At 44.9% G+C, this 22,232-nt stretch overlaps 1 protein-coding gene across 1 annotated transcript in view; it reads left to right on the top strand.

Annotated features, from left to right (window-relative positions):
• The window catches only part of LOC119459379 (cyclin-J), a 33,392-nt gene extending 19,071 nt beyond the window's left edge, over positions 1–14,321 (top strand). Inside the window, exons 4-6 of the mRNA XM_037721377.2 lie at positions 8,409–8,699; positions 13,406–13,565; positions 13,891–14,321. Coding sequence (XP_037577305.1) covers positions 8,409–8,699; positions 13,406–13,565; positions 13,891–14,077 — 638 coding nt within the window. The 3' untranslated portion in view covers positions 14,078–14,321. The remainder of the gene's footprint in view (positions 1–8,408; positions 8,700–13,405; positions 13,566–13,890) is intronic.
• The last annotated feature ends 7,911 nt before the right edge of the window (positions 14,322–22,232 follow it).

Raw genomic sequence — 22,232 nt, 5'->3', positions numbered from 1 at the left:
CGCCATAGTCATCAGCGAAAGTTTACGTGAATGACAGCAACGACAGAACGCTTCGTGCCTCTTTGTGTCTTTATTGTGTTTACCGCCGCGCATAACAACGCGTTGGACGCGGGATTTTATAGTCGCCATCCATGATCGCGTCGATAGCTGTCGCGGTTTCTTCCGCAGCGGTTGCGGCAAAAAGTAGTTTCGTTTTGACTCGATACGCACGTCGGCCGCGTGCCTAAAAAGCTGCGTAGTAGCCAACCACGATCGCGTAGTTAGCGACCGCGATTTCGTCTGCAGTTGCAGCGAACGGGAGTTCGTTCTGACGCGGTGCGTGCGTCGGCCGCGTAGGGTACGGCCACGCTAGCGGCAAAAACGCGCGCGTCATGCCGCGAGCGGCAAGTTGGCGCGCGTCAGCGCCTTGCCGCGAAGTCCACCGTGGCAATCGCGTCTCGCCGCGCGGCAGCGCGATATGATCTCACGCGCTCTCGGAACGCGGAATCACCGTGAGCTTTCGAAAAGGGTGCGGTCGGACAGCGTCCAGAAATCCCTCCATAGAACCGCGAGAGACGACGATCGTCGATTGGAAAGCCGGTGCGGAGCGGCGGCGGTACGGTTGCCATGGCTCCGTGACGTCACCCTCGTCGCTCTTGATTGGTTCATCTCGCGGCACGCGGCATTTGCCGCAGAAGGGTATGGCCACGCTAGCGGCAAAAACACACGGCAAAAACGCGCGGCAACGCATCATGCCGCGCGCGGCAAAAGCGGCAGGAATCGGGGGTTTTGCGGCGTGCCGCGCTAAATGGGTTCGAGACATATTTCTGCGGCAAGTGCCGCGTGCCGCGAGATGAATGACCAATCAAGAGCGTCAAGGCTGACGTCACGGAGCCATGGCAACCGGACCGCCGCCGCTCTGCGCCTGCTTTCCAATCGACGTCCATCGTCTCTCACGGTTACATGGATTGATTTGTGGACGCTGTCCGATCGTGCCCTTTCCGCTCACGGTGATAGCGCGCGCGAGATCTTATCGCGCTGCCGCGCAGCGAGACGCGCTTGCCACGGTGGCCTCGCGGCAAGGCGCTGACGCGCGGCAACTTGCCGCTCGCGGCATGACGCGCGCGTTTTTTGCCGCTAGCGTAGCCGTACCCGAAATGGGTCTCGAACCCATTTCGCGCGGCACGCCGCAAAACCCCCTGATTCCTGCCGCTTTTGCCGCGCGCGGCATGACTCGTTGCCGCGCGTTTTTGCCGCGTGTTTTTGCCGCTAGCGTGGCCGTACCCTAAAAACCCCGATTCCTGCCGCTCTTGCGCGCGCGCGGCATGACGCGTTGCCACTCGCGGCATGACGCGCGCGTTTTTGCCGCTAGCGTGGCCGTACCCACCGCAAAGTCGCCGTTCATAATCGCGTCGATAGCGGACGCGGTTGCGACGAACACTTGTTTCGGTTTGACGCGGTGCAAAGCTGTCGAGGATGAAGAGCACCGGCTGCATCGCGATGGACGTGCGATCTGTTGGCGGTCAGCTTACTGGCGCAAAAATAATCGGGATGTGCGCGCGGTAGTGCAAAGCGTGTCGCAAATTATGGCGCGCGCCGCGGCCGTTCTGCGAAGGAAGTCGCGAGGCCTCGAGAGCCAGTCAGTCACGAGATGACGAGAATTGCAGCTTCCGCACTGCTTTTGTGCAAAATCGCAAAAGGATTTGCTCATCCATTACACTAATAAAATCGTGCTGACGTAGTAAGCATTTGCTTGTTTTCTCGATACCCCGATAATTCGGTTAATTCGGACATTTTTGTTTTTTTCGGTCCCGTGAAATTCGAATTAACTAGGTTTTAGTGTAATATGTTATACATACTATTCGATTCGAAATTATTCGACCAAATCACTATTAGCTTCGAACCTCAAATTCACTATTCGCCCAACCCTAATTTTCACCTATAACAGCAACATCATGCACGTCTTTAGATGTGGTAGCTGAAACTTTCAGTGGTCACATTTCTGGCTAACACAATCTAGTCTTTCATGGTGCAAATAAAGCCATTTCTTAACGCTGTATCCTAACAGTTACGCATGCAGTCTATCCCTGCTTCCTTCTGCAGCCTTCTCCCCGACAGATTTCAGCAAGCTGTTGCACATAAGAACCGGCAATGGCGTATGTTGAAAGGTGGTGGCTCACAGACTACACAGCAGAAATTTATCTGTACTTGCGCCAGAGGGAGCGGCGACGGATGAGCTACAAATGTCAGTCGCCTCAGCTCCGCTACAGGCGATCACTCGTGACCTTCATCAGTGACATCTGCTCCCGCATGGACTTCTGTGTGCTGGTCAAGCATCTCTCTGTGCACCTTTTGGATTTCTACATGGATAGCCAGAGTGTTGACGCGGAGCATCTACAGCTTCTTGCTTTGGGCTGTATTGTAGTTGCAGGTTAGCACCTGTTGTGCCGGATGTTAACTAGTATAACCAAGCAATGTTGTGTAGCTAGACTTTCTCGCCCTATCATCATAAAGTGACACATCATAAAATAGGCTTGCATAGTTGCATCGATAAAACAAATCTACTGGCTCACGTTATTGACTTTTAATGTTGGAAGTGCCAGAAATATGGCTATATTCCGGACTAATAGGTTAGTGAACAGAAATTCCTATTCAGGGTGTGCAGCAGAGTGTAGGGACTACAAGGACCACTTCTAATGTTATAAAACAATGTGCTTCAGCATACTATGTACAGTCAATATTACTGAATATATTACAGGCATAAAAAGGTATTTCATTAAAGATTATCAGGATGTTAATTGCTGATTAATGTAATTAAGTGGCTTTTCTTAGATATGGCAGCTATAATGAAATGTGCTGGAGATGTTTTCTGTTGCCTCGGTATTCTGTGGAAGTCACCATGCAGTGTGAAATGAATGCCAGGAATGCCAAGATTTGTATATAACTTTTCATGCTGTATTATCATTAGCATAAGTTGACCAGTTACAGTGACAGATAATTCAACAAAAATTAAAAAAGAGTGATGGATGGACTTGAAGTAGCCTTTGTTCACTGAGAATCTTTTGCCTCTGCCCAAGCATAATTTGAAGGCATCATTGATAGTCTTTGCACAAATGAAAATTTCAGCGTCACAGTGGTAGCACTGATACTACTGATAACAAACATTACCAGGCACATTCAAGTAATAACAAACTGGGTGGTCTCACTAGTATTTTTTGTTTGTGATCAATGTTTATGCAAGCTCGAAAAACCTGTCTGTAGAAAATTAAACCTTAGTTTTGCGATAACAGCAACAGCTAGCACAACGTTGTGTAGTATAACTTGGCAGTGTTCCACACAGTATATTGTCTGCAAAAAACATGTGAAATAGAAAATGTGCTGTCTACACATCACTTTCCGTATGAAGTTGGGCTTTTAATACACTTCTGGAGAACTGTGGCTCATTCTTAGACAGTAACAGTGCAAGCAAACAAGGTCCATGAAGGAAGGCAGGCACGCACAAGTGTTTGTGTCTGCCTTCCTTCATGTCTCTTGTTTGTTTGCGCTGTTACAACCTACAATAATGAACTCCAATCAATTTGCTGTGGAACTATAGCTTTCTTTTTCCCCCATTTCATGTCCTGCCAAGTACTGCACTGCTGCTGCTTCTCTGCTGTCAGTTTTCTTTATGTCCCTTGTGCTCCACTTCATCCTGCTGATCTTGTTAAACTCCTTTCTTCTCCATAATGATTTGACTACCTCGTGCAACGTAGCGCACGCCATAACACTCTGCAAGCCCTTGCTGTCCTTAGTGCTCACTTGCTTGACATGGTGGTGCAGTTAGGCCAGGCATGGAACTTGTTGCGGTGCTTTCTTCAAACTTTTAAACTCAAACTTAATCTTATCATCCCCATCAAAGTTTCAGTTTATTATCCATTAGGTTGATGATGATCAAAACAGAACATGATGAGCATGATGATAAAAACAGGGGAGCTACTACGACAAATGCACAGCATACGGTGACTCATGTTTCACTCTAACAACTTTAAAAGGTTCTCTAACTTCTTCCTTGTTTTCACTCACATTATACAATAAGATCACATTTTGTGGTTCAAATCATTCAATGAAACACTTGGCATCATGCCTAGGTCATCTGGAAAAAATGAAAAACCATCATCATGTCTACAATACACACCATTGGAGATACAAGCCGCTGCTAGTACGTAGAATAGTTTCGCTGCCTGTTGACAATTTGAAGTCTGGACAAAATAGGCAAACAATGACACTAAGTGTGTTATCGAACAATGTGGACCAGAAATATCTTGTTAAATTGGAGCGAAAACAAACAGTAATATAAAATGCACTTTTATAAAGTTTTGGAATAAAAATGCAGGCCATTGTATGCTGCCACTGACTTGTGCAGATGCAGTTGTAATGCCTCTACAACAGCTATACCTGTAAAAGCTCACTGTGGGTGGGCATGCATGTTTTTGTGACTTACGAACTGGCAACGTTTTGTGCATCTAGAATTCTGTGCCCTGACAAGTTTATTGTGGCATTTTGATAAAAACTGTTGTGTTCACTGATGTAAACTTACGCTTCTTGCTTAGGCACGCAAGTTTTGTCGCAAGTTTTGTCTACTTCAGGTTGATCTGAACAGTGTGTTCCCCACGTCTCTTTCTGACCCAGTTTTTCTCAGCATTTTGGTGGCCTTAGCCTCAAAATGAAGTTTATGTGCAGCACTTGCATTTTCTACAGTGTACAGTTGCTGCAGTTGATTCTCTGTGCAGACCTGTAGTACAAAGCGCAGTACAACGCTTGAACTATTTATGCTCCAGCTGCTGAAGAAAACATTGTTCATTTGAAAACACCTCTGTGTCACATGGGTGTCATCGCCACTGTACTATTGTTAACCTCTGTTACATTCTTTGTCACCCCTCGCCTTTCTTGGTGAAGCCTCGCAAAGCTTCTACAAAGTCAGTATTTCGGAAGGAACTCTTTATTCCACTCCTTCTCTCACATGTACTGCAGCAGATGATCTGCATTATGAGGTGGAAGTGTACCATCTGTTTGAACATTCATTGCATTTGTGTATTTATTTTTGCAGGCTACACAAATTACTAAGTATACATATGCTACTACAAATAAGCTTAGTGTCAATTACATGCTTCAAGTATTCCAACTAATGTCACATGAAAAGCCCAATCAGATTACTCGCCGAAGGGATCTGCCGCCTCAACCAATTCTACATGGAATGAGGAGAGGCTGCTGAAAATGCAGCGAGTGATGCTGCTGTGATCTGTAGTCATGCAGATGTTGAAAGTCCAATAATAAATTACACGCTTTAAGCAGACCACCTAAATTTGGCCCTTGATGATCACAAGGACCTACCTTAGTGACTTAGTACATTTGTACAAAATATTTTCAGGATCCCTTTAAGAAAACAATGCAAGATCTTTTTGCAGTTATATATTCTCTTTTCATGATAGGTTTTATAGTAAGATTGCAAAAACAGTAGTGAATGTCATTTTTAATTCCACTTGGAACCTTTGCAGTTTTAATATTTTTATTTATGTGACAATCTCAAAATATCTCCAGTTTTCTTAGAAGCAAAGTTTTTTTTTTCTTTCTTTTTTTGAAACAGCAGCACATTTATACTAAATGTCCGAATTTGAGATTGTCCTAGTAAGCTGCTTAGTTTGGGACAACTGAGGAAAGCATACTGCATGAAAGAAGTCTGCCTATTTTAAGAAAGAGAAGAGTAAAGTTTTGTGAGCAAATAAAATGCTTTCCCAAAATAAATTTGTCAGGGCACAGTATTCTGGTTTCTGTGTTAAAGAACCATAGAAGTTTCACAATTTTATCTCGCATGAGATTAACGAATCATGACATGAGTTGAGACACACGTCCCCACCTCCAGTGATACATCATGTTCTTCTGTAGAAGGGAGAACTGTCTGTCCAGAGAACTGTCCTGAGAACTGTCTGTCCAGGTAAAGTCGTATTACAGCAATTATAAATCTGGTAACTGACCAACCAAACCAAGAAATTCACATTTCGATGCCCGTACACCTTGTTTACAAAACAGAAAAGGAAAATGGCCATCGCTGAAACAGTTTATGTACTCTTGATATGTGATGAAGTGACTTCGCATAGATTGGGTGAACAAACATCTATTTCATTGTTTGTTGGTCAGTGACAAGACTTATAATTGCTGTACTGCCATGTTTTTCTCAAGAAAACTACATTACGTCTTAAAAAATAAGATTCATTCTTCCCAGAAAATGCAATTCCTACATTACATAAAAATTTCAGCAAAAGCAAAAATAGTTGTGGGACCACCTGGTTTGCTCTTATATTTGTGACATAATAGTCCCAGCTGCCTAAAACACTCTTGCTTCTGTACTTGTGGTCAGTTGTGGTCAGCAAAGCATAAAGAAATTAACATTTTAAAATATTTTTCATGTGAAGCACAGGCTAACTTATGCTACGTATGTATAAGTGCTTAGTCACAGGAAAACAGCGAGCACACATTTCAGGAAAATGGTGCATACAAGAATGATAATAAGCTGATCTCGTTACGTTCGGATTTCATGTGCAGTTGCCCTACCAGCGCCATGATGCCTGTAGTCTTCGCTGCTTTCCTGCAGTACATGGCTTCAAGGCAGCCTTAAATAGAATGCCAATGCAAGCTGCAGTGCACATTTTGCTAGTGTACCTCCTCCACCCTGATCCTACAGTGGAATAATTATCTTCACCTTCCTGCCCATTCATATCAAGGGTTAAAGGAGTACTGACAGATTTTTTACTTGTCATGTTCTTACATTAAATGAAGATCTACACCCTTTAAACCCTAGGAAAAAAAAAAAATGGTAAGCATCAACACACCATAAACAATTTATAACACTTGTTTCTACAGACCAGTTTCAGTTTCAGTACACAAAGGTGTACGCATCGTGATAGATTGGCTCACTCCATCCATTCCTGCCATCGTTGTGACTGCCACATACCAGCGCAGTGAGAAGTAACGTGCACAGCACACCTGTTTGCTTTTTTTATGGGCGTCACCATACCTAGCCTTATTGCTACACATCTGCAAATTTTCCTTCGTGTCATGACATCACAATGTTGATGATGCCTGGTCTGGAATCTGAGATCAACTTAAGTAGTAATTTAAAATATCAAAGTGTTTCCCACCCTTCGTACTTAAAAGTGTTGTCCTTGAGCGAGCAGGAGTATGTGGTAGTTTCTATGCCGTCTAAAATATGTCGGTACTCCTTTAAGCCAGTCGGTCATGTTAAAGAAGAAAAAAATGGGGGGGGGGGGGGGGGGGGGGACTCAAACATAAAAAAAAAAAACTAGGGCATTGAACAATAGTTGCCTTCCAGTCCACCAAAGACTACTACTGCCAGCATCCTTTGAGGCAGTGGTGGTGCAGAGCAGCTCATTGCAAGATTGATCTATGGATGTTCTGTGATGAAAAAACACCCCAAATGCATTTGATTTTTTTTTGTGTGTGGGTAGGAGGCACCTCGAAAAACAGTAAAACCATTAGCACATATGCTAGGAGCACAAGAGTAGAATGGCAGTGGTAGTTGGACGACTGATATGTCAACTTTTAAAGCAGATACGCATCACCTAATTTTTTAATACAGCCAACTCACATCAATTCAAGAGCTGCATATTTTTGTTTAGTAATAAAAAGCCTAAATATGAAAACATATGAAGCACCTTCTCGGGCTTGGAAAATTTTTTTTCCAGCTGCCAAAGTATAAGTGGAGATGGCTTTTCATGATTATGCCATAAAAGATGTGATTTTGATATGCATTCTTGTAGTGTTATTTATGCTTAAATGCCAAGCATAACAATATTTTAGTTAATAAATGCTCCTTGGATGTCTGTTAGCTGCATATGATGGTGGAAGCGGTTTCAGAAGCACCAAGATGGATGAAGCATTAATTTTTCCGAGTTAATAGCTCTGGGATGCATTGAAAATTTAGAGACCAGCCAAAATCTGTCTAGTTTTTGAACAAAAAAAAATTGTCTAGGCTTGAACTATGAAGAGTTGACCGTAATTTAAAAAGCCTTTGTAACATTGAACTCTATTCAACATGTCGAAAGCTTTTATTCTTTCACATTTCACTTTTTAACACTCAAATGTGCTTGCTTGATCATAGTGAAATTAGAGAATTTGGTACACAGGTGCCTTACTGTATTCGAATTTTTACTGCATGGCTACTAGCTTATGCAGCACCTGTTAATAGCTTTTATAACATAAGATTTTGTAAGCATCCCACATTTCATTGTACTGGTAGCACAAAAAAAAAAGCTAGAATGTGGTAAATTTAAGCATGTCATTAAGTTGGTAGGTAAAGTGATAATAAAAAATTTAACACAATGAAATACTTAAAATAACAACATAATGCTGCCAATGATGTCCCGTCTTTCCAGCTAAAACCGAAGAAAAGGACTGTCGCAATTCTCACATCAGTGAGGTCAGCAAGCTAATGGGAAATGCCTACTGCCCAAGAGACATTGCACGAGTCGAGCGGGCCATACTGGAGTTCTTTCAGTGGGAGGTGCATCATCCGACAGTGGCCCACTTCTTGGAATACTTTGCAGTCTTTGCAATATTTCCGACAGATGTACCATCATCTCATGCGACAATCTCAGAAGAGGTGGAAGAGCTTCGTGCTTCTATGAGGAATTACCTGAACTACTTTCTTCAAGCATCTCTCAAAGGTATGTAAATTTTATGCTGCTAACAATAGTGCATTACACAGTGATCAACAGTGGGCAAAGAAGCAAAGCCTCAGCCTTGTGCCGGCTTTTTGACAAGAGGGGCTTATCTTCATCAGATGAAGACAAGTGTGATAAAGTTAGCTCAAGACTGAGGCGTCTGTGGTTTGGCCACTGTTATCACTTTGCCTCCATTTTAATGTGTACCTTTTATGTTGTTTGGAGTGTATTGCATAATGTGAAAGCCTCTTCATGCTGTTTGCTTGCTAAATAACTATGTAGAACTGTGTTATGATTTGACTTTTATGCACTAAAAGCTCCACAGTCATGTGCATCATGCAAGGCCTTAAAAACATCCATGTAAAGGCACACATATACATGCACACAAAAATTGCCTGCAAATGCCTGCGTAACTAAAAACAAATGGCTTAGGTGACTTTAGACGACAGCTAATATTTAAATGTGCCAAACGATTACACAACAGTGGATGCTGAGGGATTGTGCCCAACTTTAATTCCTTAGGTAGCTGCTGTGTCAGACTTCACCAAAAGTATGGTTGAAGTGAGCTACCGTATTTTCCGGTCTATAAGTCGCACCTTTGTATAAGACGCACCCCCCTCAAAACCGCAGTTTTTCCGGAAAAAAACGTACATAAGTCGCACCGGTGCATAAGACGCACCTGTTCTTTTGGTAAGCAATTAAAAAAATTTGTGACATTTCGCTCCGTGAATGCGGGTCACGCATAAGCGTATGGGTGCCATATATTTTCACTCCAGGCGCATTTCTGCCATCGCGGTTGCCGCGATGTACCGTATAAAGTCCAAGGGTGATAACATCTTCCTCGCGCACCGTGTGCTGTATGTGTGATAAAAGTGTCCGACGGTGAGCCGAATCGCGCACAAGGGAGGAAAGCAGGAAGGCAGCACGGGAGGGGGGGGGGGGGGGTGCGGCTTGTACTCTGGTAGCAACTGCGTAGTTTGGGCAGCGGCGTGTGCCGTATCTTGACAGCGACCTGTAGATTCGACGAATTCAGGGTCGGCCGACTCTGTCGGCCTGCCGCCGCTTGCGTTGCTGCTACATGTCCTTCTCGCACGGCGCTCGGGAACTCGATCACGAGAAAAAGGTACCCACCAACTCGATAGCGCACACAGAACCCGTAGAAATTAAGTCAACCAGCGCGTTTCGCGTGGCCATAACATCAAATCCGATTTTGACGGCAGTTTTTCCGGAAAAAAAAAAAGGGCCCAGGCAGGCCGCACGAATAACAAATAGGGCAGTTGTCATGGGTGCGCCATTGATTGAGAACAGCGGGCTGAGACTGATGGAGATATTGGCGAGGTGGGCGCACGGGCTGCTGTGGCGGCCAGTAGCTGCTTGTAGGGGCATATGTGGCAGCTAAGTGCGAAGGTGAGGGAAAGGCGCTGGTAGGTCTGGATTGAACAGCTGCAGACAGGGGCCTTGGATTCGCGACAATGGCAGCGTACGTAAGTGGAACAGGCATAGGAGGCGGTTGATGAGCAAGTGGTACGGCGTTAGCGACTTGTTCTTGTATGACCTGACGGAGATCGGGAGCCAAGGGCGACTCGGACGCTTGACTGGCTGGCAGAAGAGAGAGTTGGCGTGCCACTTCTTCTCGTACAAATTGCTTGATTTGTTCAAAGATGGCTGAACTGCAAGGAGGAGCACTGACACCGTTACTCGGAGCTGAAAGTGCGACTGTCCGGAGCGAGAGCTCGGCGGGTAGAAAGCCGTTGTTTGCGTAGCTCTTCATAGCTCTGGCAAAGCGTTAGGAGGTCGTTGACCGTCTGAGGATTCTTTGCCAAGAGCATTTGGAAGGCGTCATCTGCTATGCCTTTCAAGATATTCTTGATCTTGTCATCTTCGGTCACATCTGGGTTGATACGCCAGCAAATGTCAACTACATCTTCAGTGTAGCTGGTAAAGGTTTCGCCCTTTTGTTGGGCACAACAGTGAAGCTGTTGTTCAGCCCGAAGTTTGCGCACAGCAGGGCGACCGAAGACCTCTTGAAGTGCCGTTAGGAAAGCTGTCCAGGTGGAAAAGTCAGCCTCATGGTTCAGAACCAAAGATGGGCGACCCCGGAAAGGTAGAATGGTACATAACCAAACTTGTCAGCTTCAGTCCATTTGTTGTGGGCGCTCACTCGGTTGTACAATGACAGCCAGTCCTCTATGTCATGATCGTCAGTGCCATTAAATATGGGAGGATCCCGTTGGCATGGCGCGCCAGGACAGACGACCGGAGGCGGTGCCTGGGGTGGATCGGGAGGACTAGTCTCCTCAGGCATGGGAGATGTGACAGGGATCGTCCGGCTTCGGAGTTCCAGTTTTGCAAAAGGCCCAGCACCTTCCACCAAATGTCGCGAAGCACTTTGGAAGTAAGACTAGCACGATAGAGCAGCGAGAGGTAACACAGCCGATCGAGCACCGAAACAAGGTTTATCTCCCTCGTCGTCATGCTCCCTCTTTTAGCCACAGCCCCACTGCTCCTTATTTTACAGTACAGTACATACAAGTCGCACCGTTCTACAAGAAGCACCGCCGAAAAATTCAGAAGAAAACCGCGTCTTATACACTGGAAAGTACGGTAATCATCACTTAGTACACTGCATTTAAAAAGGGTCAATACACAGAAATCCGCTTGGAGTGTCCACATAATTGCTATCGCAATAAAATAATCTAAAAGTCAACCTAGAAGCTTTGTGTACTTTTTTTTTTATAAAAAGGATCAAAATCTGCAAATATGTCACGAAATCTGATGCTGCAAAGTGACGTCGTCAATTTAAATGAAAAATTCAGAGCGGAAGCCCAGCTATTATTTATTCTGCTGCTAAAACTTCTACTACTGAGCCTATGCAGAGTTTCAAAAGGTACCCCCGAAAGTTCTTAACTTAGTGTTTGCCTTACCTTCAGTGTATTTTAGTCGCTGATGTTAAAAGTGTAGTGAACCTAGTCTGCTAGTGCCTAAAATGTGAACACATTTATTCTGGCATTACATTGCGTAAATGATTTCATGTGATGATGCCTTGCTGACCGTCACTTGGAATGACTACTGACCGATGCCATCAGTGGTTTTAGAAAAGGCTCAATACACGAAATGCATTAATTATGTGCTGGACAGCTTAAATATGGCATACCAGCTAGCCTGCAAATACATCAGAAACTATCACAAGTGGAGAAATCACATGTGGTGAAGTAATTCACAAACATATGAATGACATGAACATTATCACACTTCAGTCTTTAATTTACCTTCAACTACCTTCAATCATACGATAGTCTTGTAGACAGTTGCTAGCAGGAAAGAATTATATTTTGTAGAGCGGCCTTATCCTGAGGGCAACAGGCAAGGCCTGAAACAGTGCTTCATTCTCGCAAATGTTAGCCGTTTGTACAGCTACCCTTGTTTTACTATTTTACGAACGTTTAGTCAAGATTTATGAAAAAATTTGTTTGCAAAAACATTTTGTTGCTCGGTCTGTGACCATAGCCTTTGAAGTCTTGTTTGTGAAAGGACACCAGAGCGGTACCTGCTTGGAACAAGTTCATTCAGACAAGTTTCTGAAGCAGGTGAAATTGGCAGCTGCGTCACTGTAACTTGAAAACAGTGTGTTGATTGCCAGTTTCTGAACTTCCAAGTTTGCTGCCGTTTGTGTGTTGTATGTAAAGGTAAATCATGTATCCCACAAAAGGTGTGTGCTGAAGGCAAACTTTATACTCGTAGAATGTGTGCTATTGCGCTCCCCCCCTTTTCCTTCTGGTGTAATGTATGAGGGATTTTCACGAATTTTAAGGTGCGCAAGTTGGCAGGTGAACTGCTATGCCACATGCGATTTTACTGCTCTGGGGCTGTTGTTCTCTGGTGCTAATCTTTTTATTGGATTAGCATTGTGCAGGTCACTTAAACAAGTCTGAAATTCAAGACCGCATGTTTTGAGACAGGCCTATCCCACAAGCTGTGTAAAGGACCATGTGGATGGGTGATCCTGATACTGGCATATGTGTCCTCACCAAGGTTTTAAATGTCTTGTCACATGGACTGTTTGTAACATGAACTACTGTGCACAAATTGCCACATATGCTGCAAGCTTAAATGGCCTGCACAACAATGTCAGTGTAATTTTTGCAGTACGATGACATTAGCTAAAATTAGTTTCTACACAATACAAGAACACCATGCCTTCCAGGAGCTCAGCTGTACAACAGCAAGTCTGCAGGTGCTGATGAGGAGGACTTGCTGGGAATCTTAGTTGGCACATGCTAAAAGTTAGCATAAAAAATGAGAGGAATATAGGGACAAGTACTACTTTCATCTATGTTTATTTAACAGGGATGTCCCGCAACGCACATAATACAAATGTGTACATGCAGATGCTTCATACTGACAGTACTAACAAAGTATCAGTGACACCTCCATTCCTTTGCACAGTATGTGATAGAGGTGAACTTGCTGAGACAAGCTAAGCTACTCTCTAGACTTATAATTTTCTTCCCCCTCAATGTCCCACCTATTATTATTATTACTGTCACAGTGATGAATCTGTACATGCACACTACTTGAACAAATTATCCTAACTCTTGCCGGTGGTGTCTTCTGCCTTAAAAGGCAACCTGCAGGCATCATTTTTGTAAAGGGCACTTCCTGTTCTTGTGAAAAGAACAACAAATAACGACATGATTTTATTCTCCTAGACTACACCTTCATCCAGATGCCTGCTTCTATGGTTGCTGCTTCATGCATTGTGTGCGCTCGTGCTTGCCTCTGCCTTACTCCAATTTGGTCAGTGACACTGGAGAAAATCAGCGACTACACCCTGGAGCAACTTGCTATTTGCATCAACCACCTGCTGACGTGAGCTTTCTTGCTGCTTGTTAACACAGCGCACATGAATAATAGTAGTCAGTTGTAAGTGAGTGGCGAGCAAACTTAAGCTGCAGAAGCACTTGTTTTGCATGTTATGAACTGTTGAGATCAGCTTCTTGTAATTTTAGATGAACAAGCTGTTAAAGCCTTAAACTAGCAAATGTGGGCAGAGGCCTTTACTTTAAGCTCTGAAGAACGGCTTGGCTTTTATTTGCAATGCAGATTGTGTTTCCCGTGTAAATGTAGACAATGTTATCATACACGCCCCGAGTGAGTGCTTTTAAATGATTGACTTTTTTGCTTTCATGCCAAGGGCAAAAGACAGAGACGACGCTGAAAGTGGTGCTCCAACAGCAAGGCCAGAAGAAGCCAGTGAAGACATGGATACCGTAGGCTTTCCACACCACTACGACATCATGGCTGCAGAGGATGCAGAATCTCGACGTGAAACACGCAGGGCAGCCCAGTGGCCTGTTCATAGCAGCCAGTGTGAGATGTGAAGCCCACAGAGAAGCTCCACCTCGTTGCAGCCAGCATGAGTTCCGGGCTAATAATGGATGCTGCTTGTACACAGTCATTGCTTTCTGTATGCAATAAAGTGCTTACAACCAAGCTTCTGGCTACAATGCCCACTACTCCTGAAAAAAACACTGCCTGCAGCTTAGGCATATACGTATATATTTTCCTGGATAAGCTCAAGCTTCGTGGCAAAAAAACATGACTGAGACATGTTGCAGCCGGCAATGATTTTAAAGAGACAAAAAAAAAAAAAAAGCACTACCTTATTTATACGACTATAACACAAGGTTTTTTTTTTTCTCAGAATCCTTAGCCTCGAAGTCACCCCCTGCTTTAAGTGCAAGGCCAATAAATTCAGTTACAATTTCAATTAGGTGGCAGCAGTACCACTTTTCCGGGGATCCAGATTCTAGATGGTTTTGCTAATTGCAAGAGCTAAACCTTGGCAGATAAGCAGTAACATTTTCGTGCGTATACCCCACACTGAGAGATTTCTTTTAATTAAAGGCGGGGTGGCAGTTTATAGGTGAATTTCGCTTTGAAGTGTGACTGAAGAGCCCAGTCCAAATTTAACCTAAAGGGCCCCTAAACCAACCAGAGGTCAAAATTTCGTTATGGTGCCACAGTTGTGCAAGAGTCTGCAATGAACACGTAGGCGTAAGAATTTTTCGAAATGGTGTTGTGATAGTGGAGTTACACGCGCTTGATGATCGAAACACTGCCCTCGCTCGTTTCGCTCTTTCCTTCGCTACGCTCCAATCGTCGTAGGGATGGTTGATTAAATTTTTTATTCGATTAACGATTAATCATTCATCATTTTAGCTTTTAATCGATTAATCGCTTTCGATGCAGAGTTTTTCATCGATTAATCAATATTTTTGCTGGGCACTTTAAACATTTTTAAAAGGTTCAAGTACAGTTATCTACTTTTCTCGGACCCTATTTTAATGTTTGAGAGGTGAAACCAAGTTAGAAATACAAGTGTATAAAATATAAACATTATATGTTATAAAATGGTACTTAGAGCAGCATTAAACAAGATAAATGGCACTAGTGAATCCCTGTACAATACAGTTAAACAAGAGAAGAAAAATGGCAGAAGTGAAAGGTGAAGTCCAACTAAAATATGCAAGGAATTGCAATATGCACAGGGGAAAAGAAAATTACTGGAGTGAGGCAGAAGTCGACACGTCTGACGCTGGATATCTGAGGCCATCCAAATCGTCGTGCAACTAGCATTAGTTTCCTGGTCGTCACCATAGACAGACAGCAGGCTACTGTGGCGACGCATGGTTGAAAGTGTTGTGGCTGCATCAGTACAAAGAATCAACGCACTTCGTCGCTTGGTAGGTGTATGTTGGGGAAACAATCCAATGCCAATGCTTACACTAAAAGCTGCACTGATAACAAGCCGCATTCTGTATCAGCTGCCGTTCGTATCACCATCACAGAGTAGACTCGAGTGCTTGGAGGCAGTATATAGAAAGGGACTTTGCTTGGTGATGGGAGTTCCTCGAGCAGTTTCAAACAAGAAGGTTACTAATGAAGCAGAGGCTCTACCACTCCACCTTTTGGGATCTCAGGCTTTGGGATCTCAGGCTCCCCTTTTCATGCGGCGCTGAACACCTTCTGATTTTTAGGATTGAAATGGCCTACACGGAGTCGCCTCGACCCACCATGGTCATTTTCAGACGTTACTTGCAGCCTCAGTGTGCCCCACCTACCGGCGAAACGCACCATTTCAACTGCCGAAGCAAAGTTTCTTGTGCTGGACCACTTGAACACAGCGTTTCAAAGCCACCTGCAAGTGTACACAGACGGGTCGGTGTGTGCACAAACAGATAGCTGTGCAGCGACATTTGTATACCCTCCCTTAATTTGTCGTGGTCTGGCTGCCTGGATCACGTAGTTTCGCCTACCACAGTAGAAAGCGCCGCAATTACCACGGCTTTGCAGAAACTACGAACCTTTTCTGCACGAGATGTCGTGGTGCTGACGGACTCAAAGTCAGCGTTACAAAGATTGCATCGTGGCCTGCCTCAAGAAAAGTTTACAAGGCAATCTCTGGCACTGATTAACAACCTAATCAGCAAGGGATTTAACGTAAAATTTCAATTAATACCAGCCCATGCAGGAATTGAAGGAAACGACAAAGCTGACGCTCTATCTAGCACGCCTAGCGCTGACATGTGTCCCAAAAGCGAAAGCGCCAAGCATTTTTCAGAACTCTAAGGATGCAATCCATAACCACTTTAGGGCAATCCACAAGACTCCACATCAAACATGTGTGATCCATGGACTTACTCACGAGGAAGCAATGCTGTTGTACCACATCAGAACACATCCCGGCTTGGTCAATCAAGACTGGATGCTGCACTTACCCGCTCTCATGCCTCCTTCTTTGGTGATATCGGCAACATTTAACATTTCATTTGGCTATGCCCACAGTTCGACAGAGAAAGAAACGTGATGGTCAACAGCCGGCAAAAGAGTGGTCTTCTTTGCACGGGACCTTTGAAGAGGTCGTTTTCCCCGGAGGGCCCGCGGCAATCAGGAAGAGAGTGCAATGAGTGCTGATTGCCTTCCTGTGAGACACGAGGCTCATTGACACCTGGTGACACACCCCTGATCTCAACTAATAGGAGGCTCGGGCAGAACAATTGCCGGCTATATGTGCCAGGCTAACCCCGCTTGCTGCAACACCACTACGACCCCCCAAAACCATGGTTTAAGATTTTAAGCCACATGCTCTTTTCTACAGAGCGAAGGAATGCCAATTGGCTGGGATGTTCGGGTCAGTGGCGCACCGACGGGGGGGGATTCGGGGGTTGTAACCCCCCCCTGAGGCCGACTTAACCCCCCCCCCCCCCTTTTGTTTAACCCCTTTTCTTTCCTTACGCATTTGAGTGCTGCAACTAAGATGTAACACGCGCAATCGTCTGCACACTCGCAAAAAGCGCATTTTTTGACAATTTCCCACAAAGAAATCGAAATTAGTGCTGTATAGATGGTATTGGCAAACTGTCAACCCCCCTGGCAGAGATCCTGGGTGCGCTACTGGTTCGGGTGAAACCAACCCCTTCTTTGAATAGCCACACAACCAGCATGCGAGAATAGACGCTCGAAAGCTACAGATTTGCTGGAATCGACATGAACTTATTGTTATGGTAAAAACATGCTCCAAACCGGCGCGCATGCTGTGCCACGTCATTAGTGGACTGGGAGTAACACGACGGTCAACGACTGGGTTGCTATAGCATGCGCTGAATTGCGAAGGCATTTTAAGCCTCCGGCTTCTGATGTCGTGGTGGCGTGTGCGGTGTGGGTGAAGAGAGGGGAAGCATTCGTTTCGGCATCCCTCGGGATTCGGAAAAAACAGTCGACAGTCACTCTACCACCGCCGCACAGTCACTGCTCATGCTCCACCATTCTAGTACGATTTCAAAATTTTCGCACAACTCCTGTCAAACTGTCGAAAACGATTCATCGAACATGTCTAATCGATTAAGTTGATTAAATGAAAAGCGGACATTAATGAAGATTAATCGTTTTGCGGGATACTTTTAATCGATTAATTGTTCATCGATATTACCAACCCTAGTTCGTCGGCTGGTCTCTCCTCGCCTAGTGTTCTTCCAAACGTCACGTGACATACGTCATCGCCAACGCACTTTTCAAAACACAGTCCACTTCTGGTTAAGGCACATCCACGCTAGTGGCAAACATACAGACGGCAAACCGGCCTCCAGTGCCGCAGAACGTCTGCCCCGCGAGAGGTGTCCAAAGTAGACGGTAGTTCGGCTGGCGCACCGCCCGCTGCACGACCGACGAGCAACGACTGCATGCAAAGCCTCCACTACCGGCGACGCAGACATCGGCTGCAGCTTCTGTTCCAAGCAAACTAATTTCCGCTGGGTAAAGTGATGGGTAAATTATACATCTTATGAAAGACGAACTGAGAAATGCAGTCCAAACTTGGCATTGCGAAAGTTTTTTCAGCAACCCTGTGGTCTGTATACTTTTGCTCATGGGTGTACTATCGACCAAAAAAGTTAACGGACCACGGGATCTCAGAAAACGCTAAATATCCGAGCAGCCTTTAAAAGTAGCCAGTAAAATCGTACATCACAATGTTGTTTGCATATACCAGTAGAGGCTGGATAGGAATACCAGGCTGCATTTTGAGGCTGCGGAGATATTCAGCTTTTCGTCAGATCCCTTGGTCCATAAACTTTTTTGGTCGATAGTACATCTTATAAAAAACTATATCCACAGTCAAACGTTAAACACGAACGAGAGCTCTGATACTTATCGAGCTGAGTTGCAGTGCACGGCTACCGATGGCAGACGACCAGCTCGGCTGTGCCCGCATCAGAGCTGATGGCACCGCTAATATCAGCGTATTTTCTTTTTGTGTACAATTATTGCGAAGAGCAACAACAACGTTGAGAAAAATATTGCGGCTTGTGAGCCTAGGTGATTCATTCCGAAGTGCCGTCCGCTTTAGCTTTGAAGTGTACCGGAGAAGGCCTAGCGACGATATCGGCACTGTCGAGCGATCGGCGGCGGTGAGGCTGCTGGCGGTGCCACAGTGACCACTCCTCGGTGGCTGATTGGCCACTTCGCTGTAAAGGCGCAACCGCATGCACGCGATTTTTGAGCGAATGCGACAACCGATGGCGACGAGCGACAGGTTTTACCGCCACGGAGGGCGATCCGCCGCTGTCGCTGGCCGCGTCGCCGGTTTCTGGCCAGCCAGAAAATATCGCTCGTTGCCTGGAAGTCAGCATGACGACATCCACTGGGGACAGCGATTGCGCAACAACATGGCAGCAATCAGTCTACCGGCTTCGATCTGAATTCGCTCTTGCAACTTGCACTCTGCTGTGACAGCAAAAAAATTAATAGTACAATCAGTCATCGCTTCGTCTTGTTGCTAGCTAAGGACAAAGTATCAGCACTCTCTTGTCGTTAATAATTATTGAGATCGGTTGTTCGTTCTGACACTGTTAGGCCTGAGACGCCACCGAGAGCCCAACGAGTTTTCTTTTTCAACTTCCTTGCCAAGAGCCGAGAAAGTGTTTTAAGTTTTACTCCACAGATGGTGCCACGGCATTTTACACTGGCGGCATGGGATGGATTTCCACTGGGGATGATAGCATATTTAGCTAGATCTAGATAAAACGTTGACCTTTTGATAAAATTGAGATTTCTTTACGCGCGCATGGTATCATTTATTCGCACAACAATGTAAATCCGTCGCTACTCTTTCTCGCGATGTAGCGTTCATGAGGTTGCTCCACGCCGTGACACGACAGCACGACAGGGTGTGCCTGTCGCGTCGCTTGTCGCTGTCGCTTGAATATCCCATGCATGCGGTTGGGCCTTAAGGCTGCCGCACAAATGGGTCCCAGTCCCATCCGCTCTACGGTAAGGAAATCTCGCCGTTCGCGAACAAAACCACCATCGAACGGCGCCGTGCGGCCAGTTGCCATGCTGGTGACGTGGACGGGCCTTAGCCCCGACTCCGCGCTACTCGGCTACCCGCTGTAGCTGCCCATGCTCATGCGAAGCGGAGCATGGGCATGCTACGTGCTGCTGTAGTGGACCCTGTGTTGCGTGCACATCTAGAAAGGCCAACACTGTCGGACTCAGTTCGTGCAGCTAACCAGACCGCTAAGCAAGACTGTGTTGTAACGTGGGTGATTTGGTACTTGTGTTGCGGGCTGTAGTTAGTGATTCGCAAGTGCGCACAAGCGAGCAACACGACGAGGAAGAGCAGGGAGCGCGCCTACCTGCAAGCAGACTAACCGGAAGTCGTAGGTTCTTGTTCGACCAATCGACATCATTTGCCCCTGGTGACATCACCAGATGCACCCTGGTGACGTCACGACAGCTGCGGATACAAGAAAGGCCTGGAGAGGAGCACAGCATTGTTTCTTGATTTGTGGCGCGCCTGCGGCGCGTAGCGCTGCCGCGTTTGGCATTGTTGATTGTTATGGCACTCTGAACTCGTTGCGCGTGCTTACGTGAAATATTACAAAAAATATCGAAGGTGGTTTAGGGACCCTTTAAGGCGTGGCTTCATGGCAGAACGCACCGCACTGCCATGAAGCCACGCCAAATTTGGATATAACCCACACCGATTCTCCCAGGGGCTTCGTATTATATTCAGTATTTCGAGCAATCCCCACCAAGTCTGAATCATTCGTTGGCTACTGGGTATGTACAGATAAGGACAGACTTAGGGGGGTCCCGTCTATTTTTGTTTTTAGTGAAACTTTTATATCAGGTGGGCAAATTATCTCCGTAGGAGGGAATCAACCTTTGTTTTGTGAGATGCAGCGCTGATTTGAATTTTAAAAAATAGCAAAATTTTTCTGCTTAAAATAAAATAATGCAACATGTTTATGCAGTACTAGATTTATCAATTCTGCGAGTATTCTGGAAAACTTTAATGAAAATCGGCGTATATTGTTTTTTTTTTAAACACCCTTAAAATTGGGCAATTCTCGCTACTTTTGCAAGTTTGGCATTTTAGGGATTTTATTACGAAATAAATACACAATGTAGCTGCACATTTTTTGCGGTAATTTTCAAGAAACTATTTTAAGACTTGTTGGAAAATTTTTTAGTTTCATCGCATAAGCTAAAATTGCCCCACAAAGCCACTGATTTTGGGGAAAGTGAGAGGTGCTTGCTCAAAAAGCAAAGTTTGGCAATTTTTCAGAAAAGATAAGCGCCATAAGTCCATGTTTCGTTGGGCCAGTAGTTCTAATAGCATAAAATTACGAAAAAAATGTTCGGCAGTGTACAATGTTTTAGTTTTGGAGTGATAGGTATTCAAACTTGTAAAATCTGCAAGTCACAAAAATTCCCTTCTCCCCCCCCCCCCCCCCCCCCAAGTCTCTCCTTATCTGAACACACCCTACTCTACGTGTATATCACCTTATATTAGTGTGCATACTTCAGGTCTTTTTCATTTTGGTTACCCCAAATGCACCCTAGCCTTATAATCATGACTACCTTATAGCCGAATAAATACGGTACTAAGGACACTGAAGGTATGAAGTGTTGAGACGGGGGAAAAGGGGATTAACCGCTGTCCTGTGCCACCCTGCGTCGATGACCATGCGTCTCGCCCCGAAGGAAACCTGCCGGACCCGTTTCCAATAAAGTTTATTCTGTCTCTCTCTTTGAAGCGTTGAATTATTTTTGAATGAAATGTTTTTCTGGATTGTTAAGTAATATGAAACAGTTTAACTTGACTCAGACAGCCCATGGCAATGACTTCGAAGAGACCAACAACCAACTTTTAACCACGGTCTTTTTTTGTGGTGCAGTGAGTGAGATTCTTATCCCGTGGTTACTTTGAAAAGTGTCAAAGTGTTTTTGAACAATATTTGTCTTTGAACTCTCAATTTTAATGTGTATGAACTGTTGGAAATAACACCACTCATAAAAACTTGGGCACGGGAAATAAATATGACTTTGCCAGTGAGAATGATAACAGCGGTGCATGTAACATTCTCCCAAATGCAATGCAACACCACTTTAGAAGGGAGCAGCAGGAGTGATTATTGTTGGACACAGAAGGTGTAAGAAAATGGACAAGATGAGTAATAAAAGGCGATGGAGACTAATGGGGAGAAGAAGGGGTAAAGTGCGTCGTGAAGAACCAGGTGGAGAAAAGCTGTGCAAGTTGATAGGAATTCATGGTATGAAAAGGCACGAATACAAAACACAGACACCTCTTGCGTCCGTATTTTGCACATTTGCGTTTTCATACTATGATGTACTGGATAGTGTGAAGTAGACATGACAACACATGCAGCGATTTAAATGCCACTTTGTAGTTCAAAAGAGGAGAAAAAGAAAAAGGTGTAAGGGAAGGTAAAAAAAAAAGTTATCAGCTATCCTGGTAACAACAGAATAGCTTATGAGAACATCATGCTTGCTTCCACAAGTCTGAAGCATGATCTTTCCATCTAGAGCATAACCTCACTGCACATTCAGATCAATTGTTGGTCACTTTAAACCATCAATCACCATGTAAAAACACACCGTGGATGCAAGAGGTCAACCATGTTGCATGGGCAATTACAGCATGTGCAGGAAACAAACTTGGCAACTATG

Source organism: Dermacentor silvarum, chromosome 1 (genome assembly GCF_013339745.2).
Source record: "Dermacentor silvarum isolate Dsil-2018 chromosome 1, BIME_Dsil_1.4, whole genome shotgun sequence".
NCBI lineage: Eukaryota > Metazoa > Arthropoda > Arachnida > Ixodida > Ixodidae > Dermacentor > Dermacentor silvarum.
The sequence above is the reverse complement of the archived record's forward strand: the minus strand, read 5'-3'. Positions and strand labels throughout refer to the sequence as shown.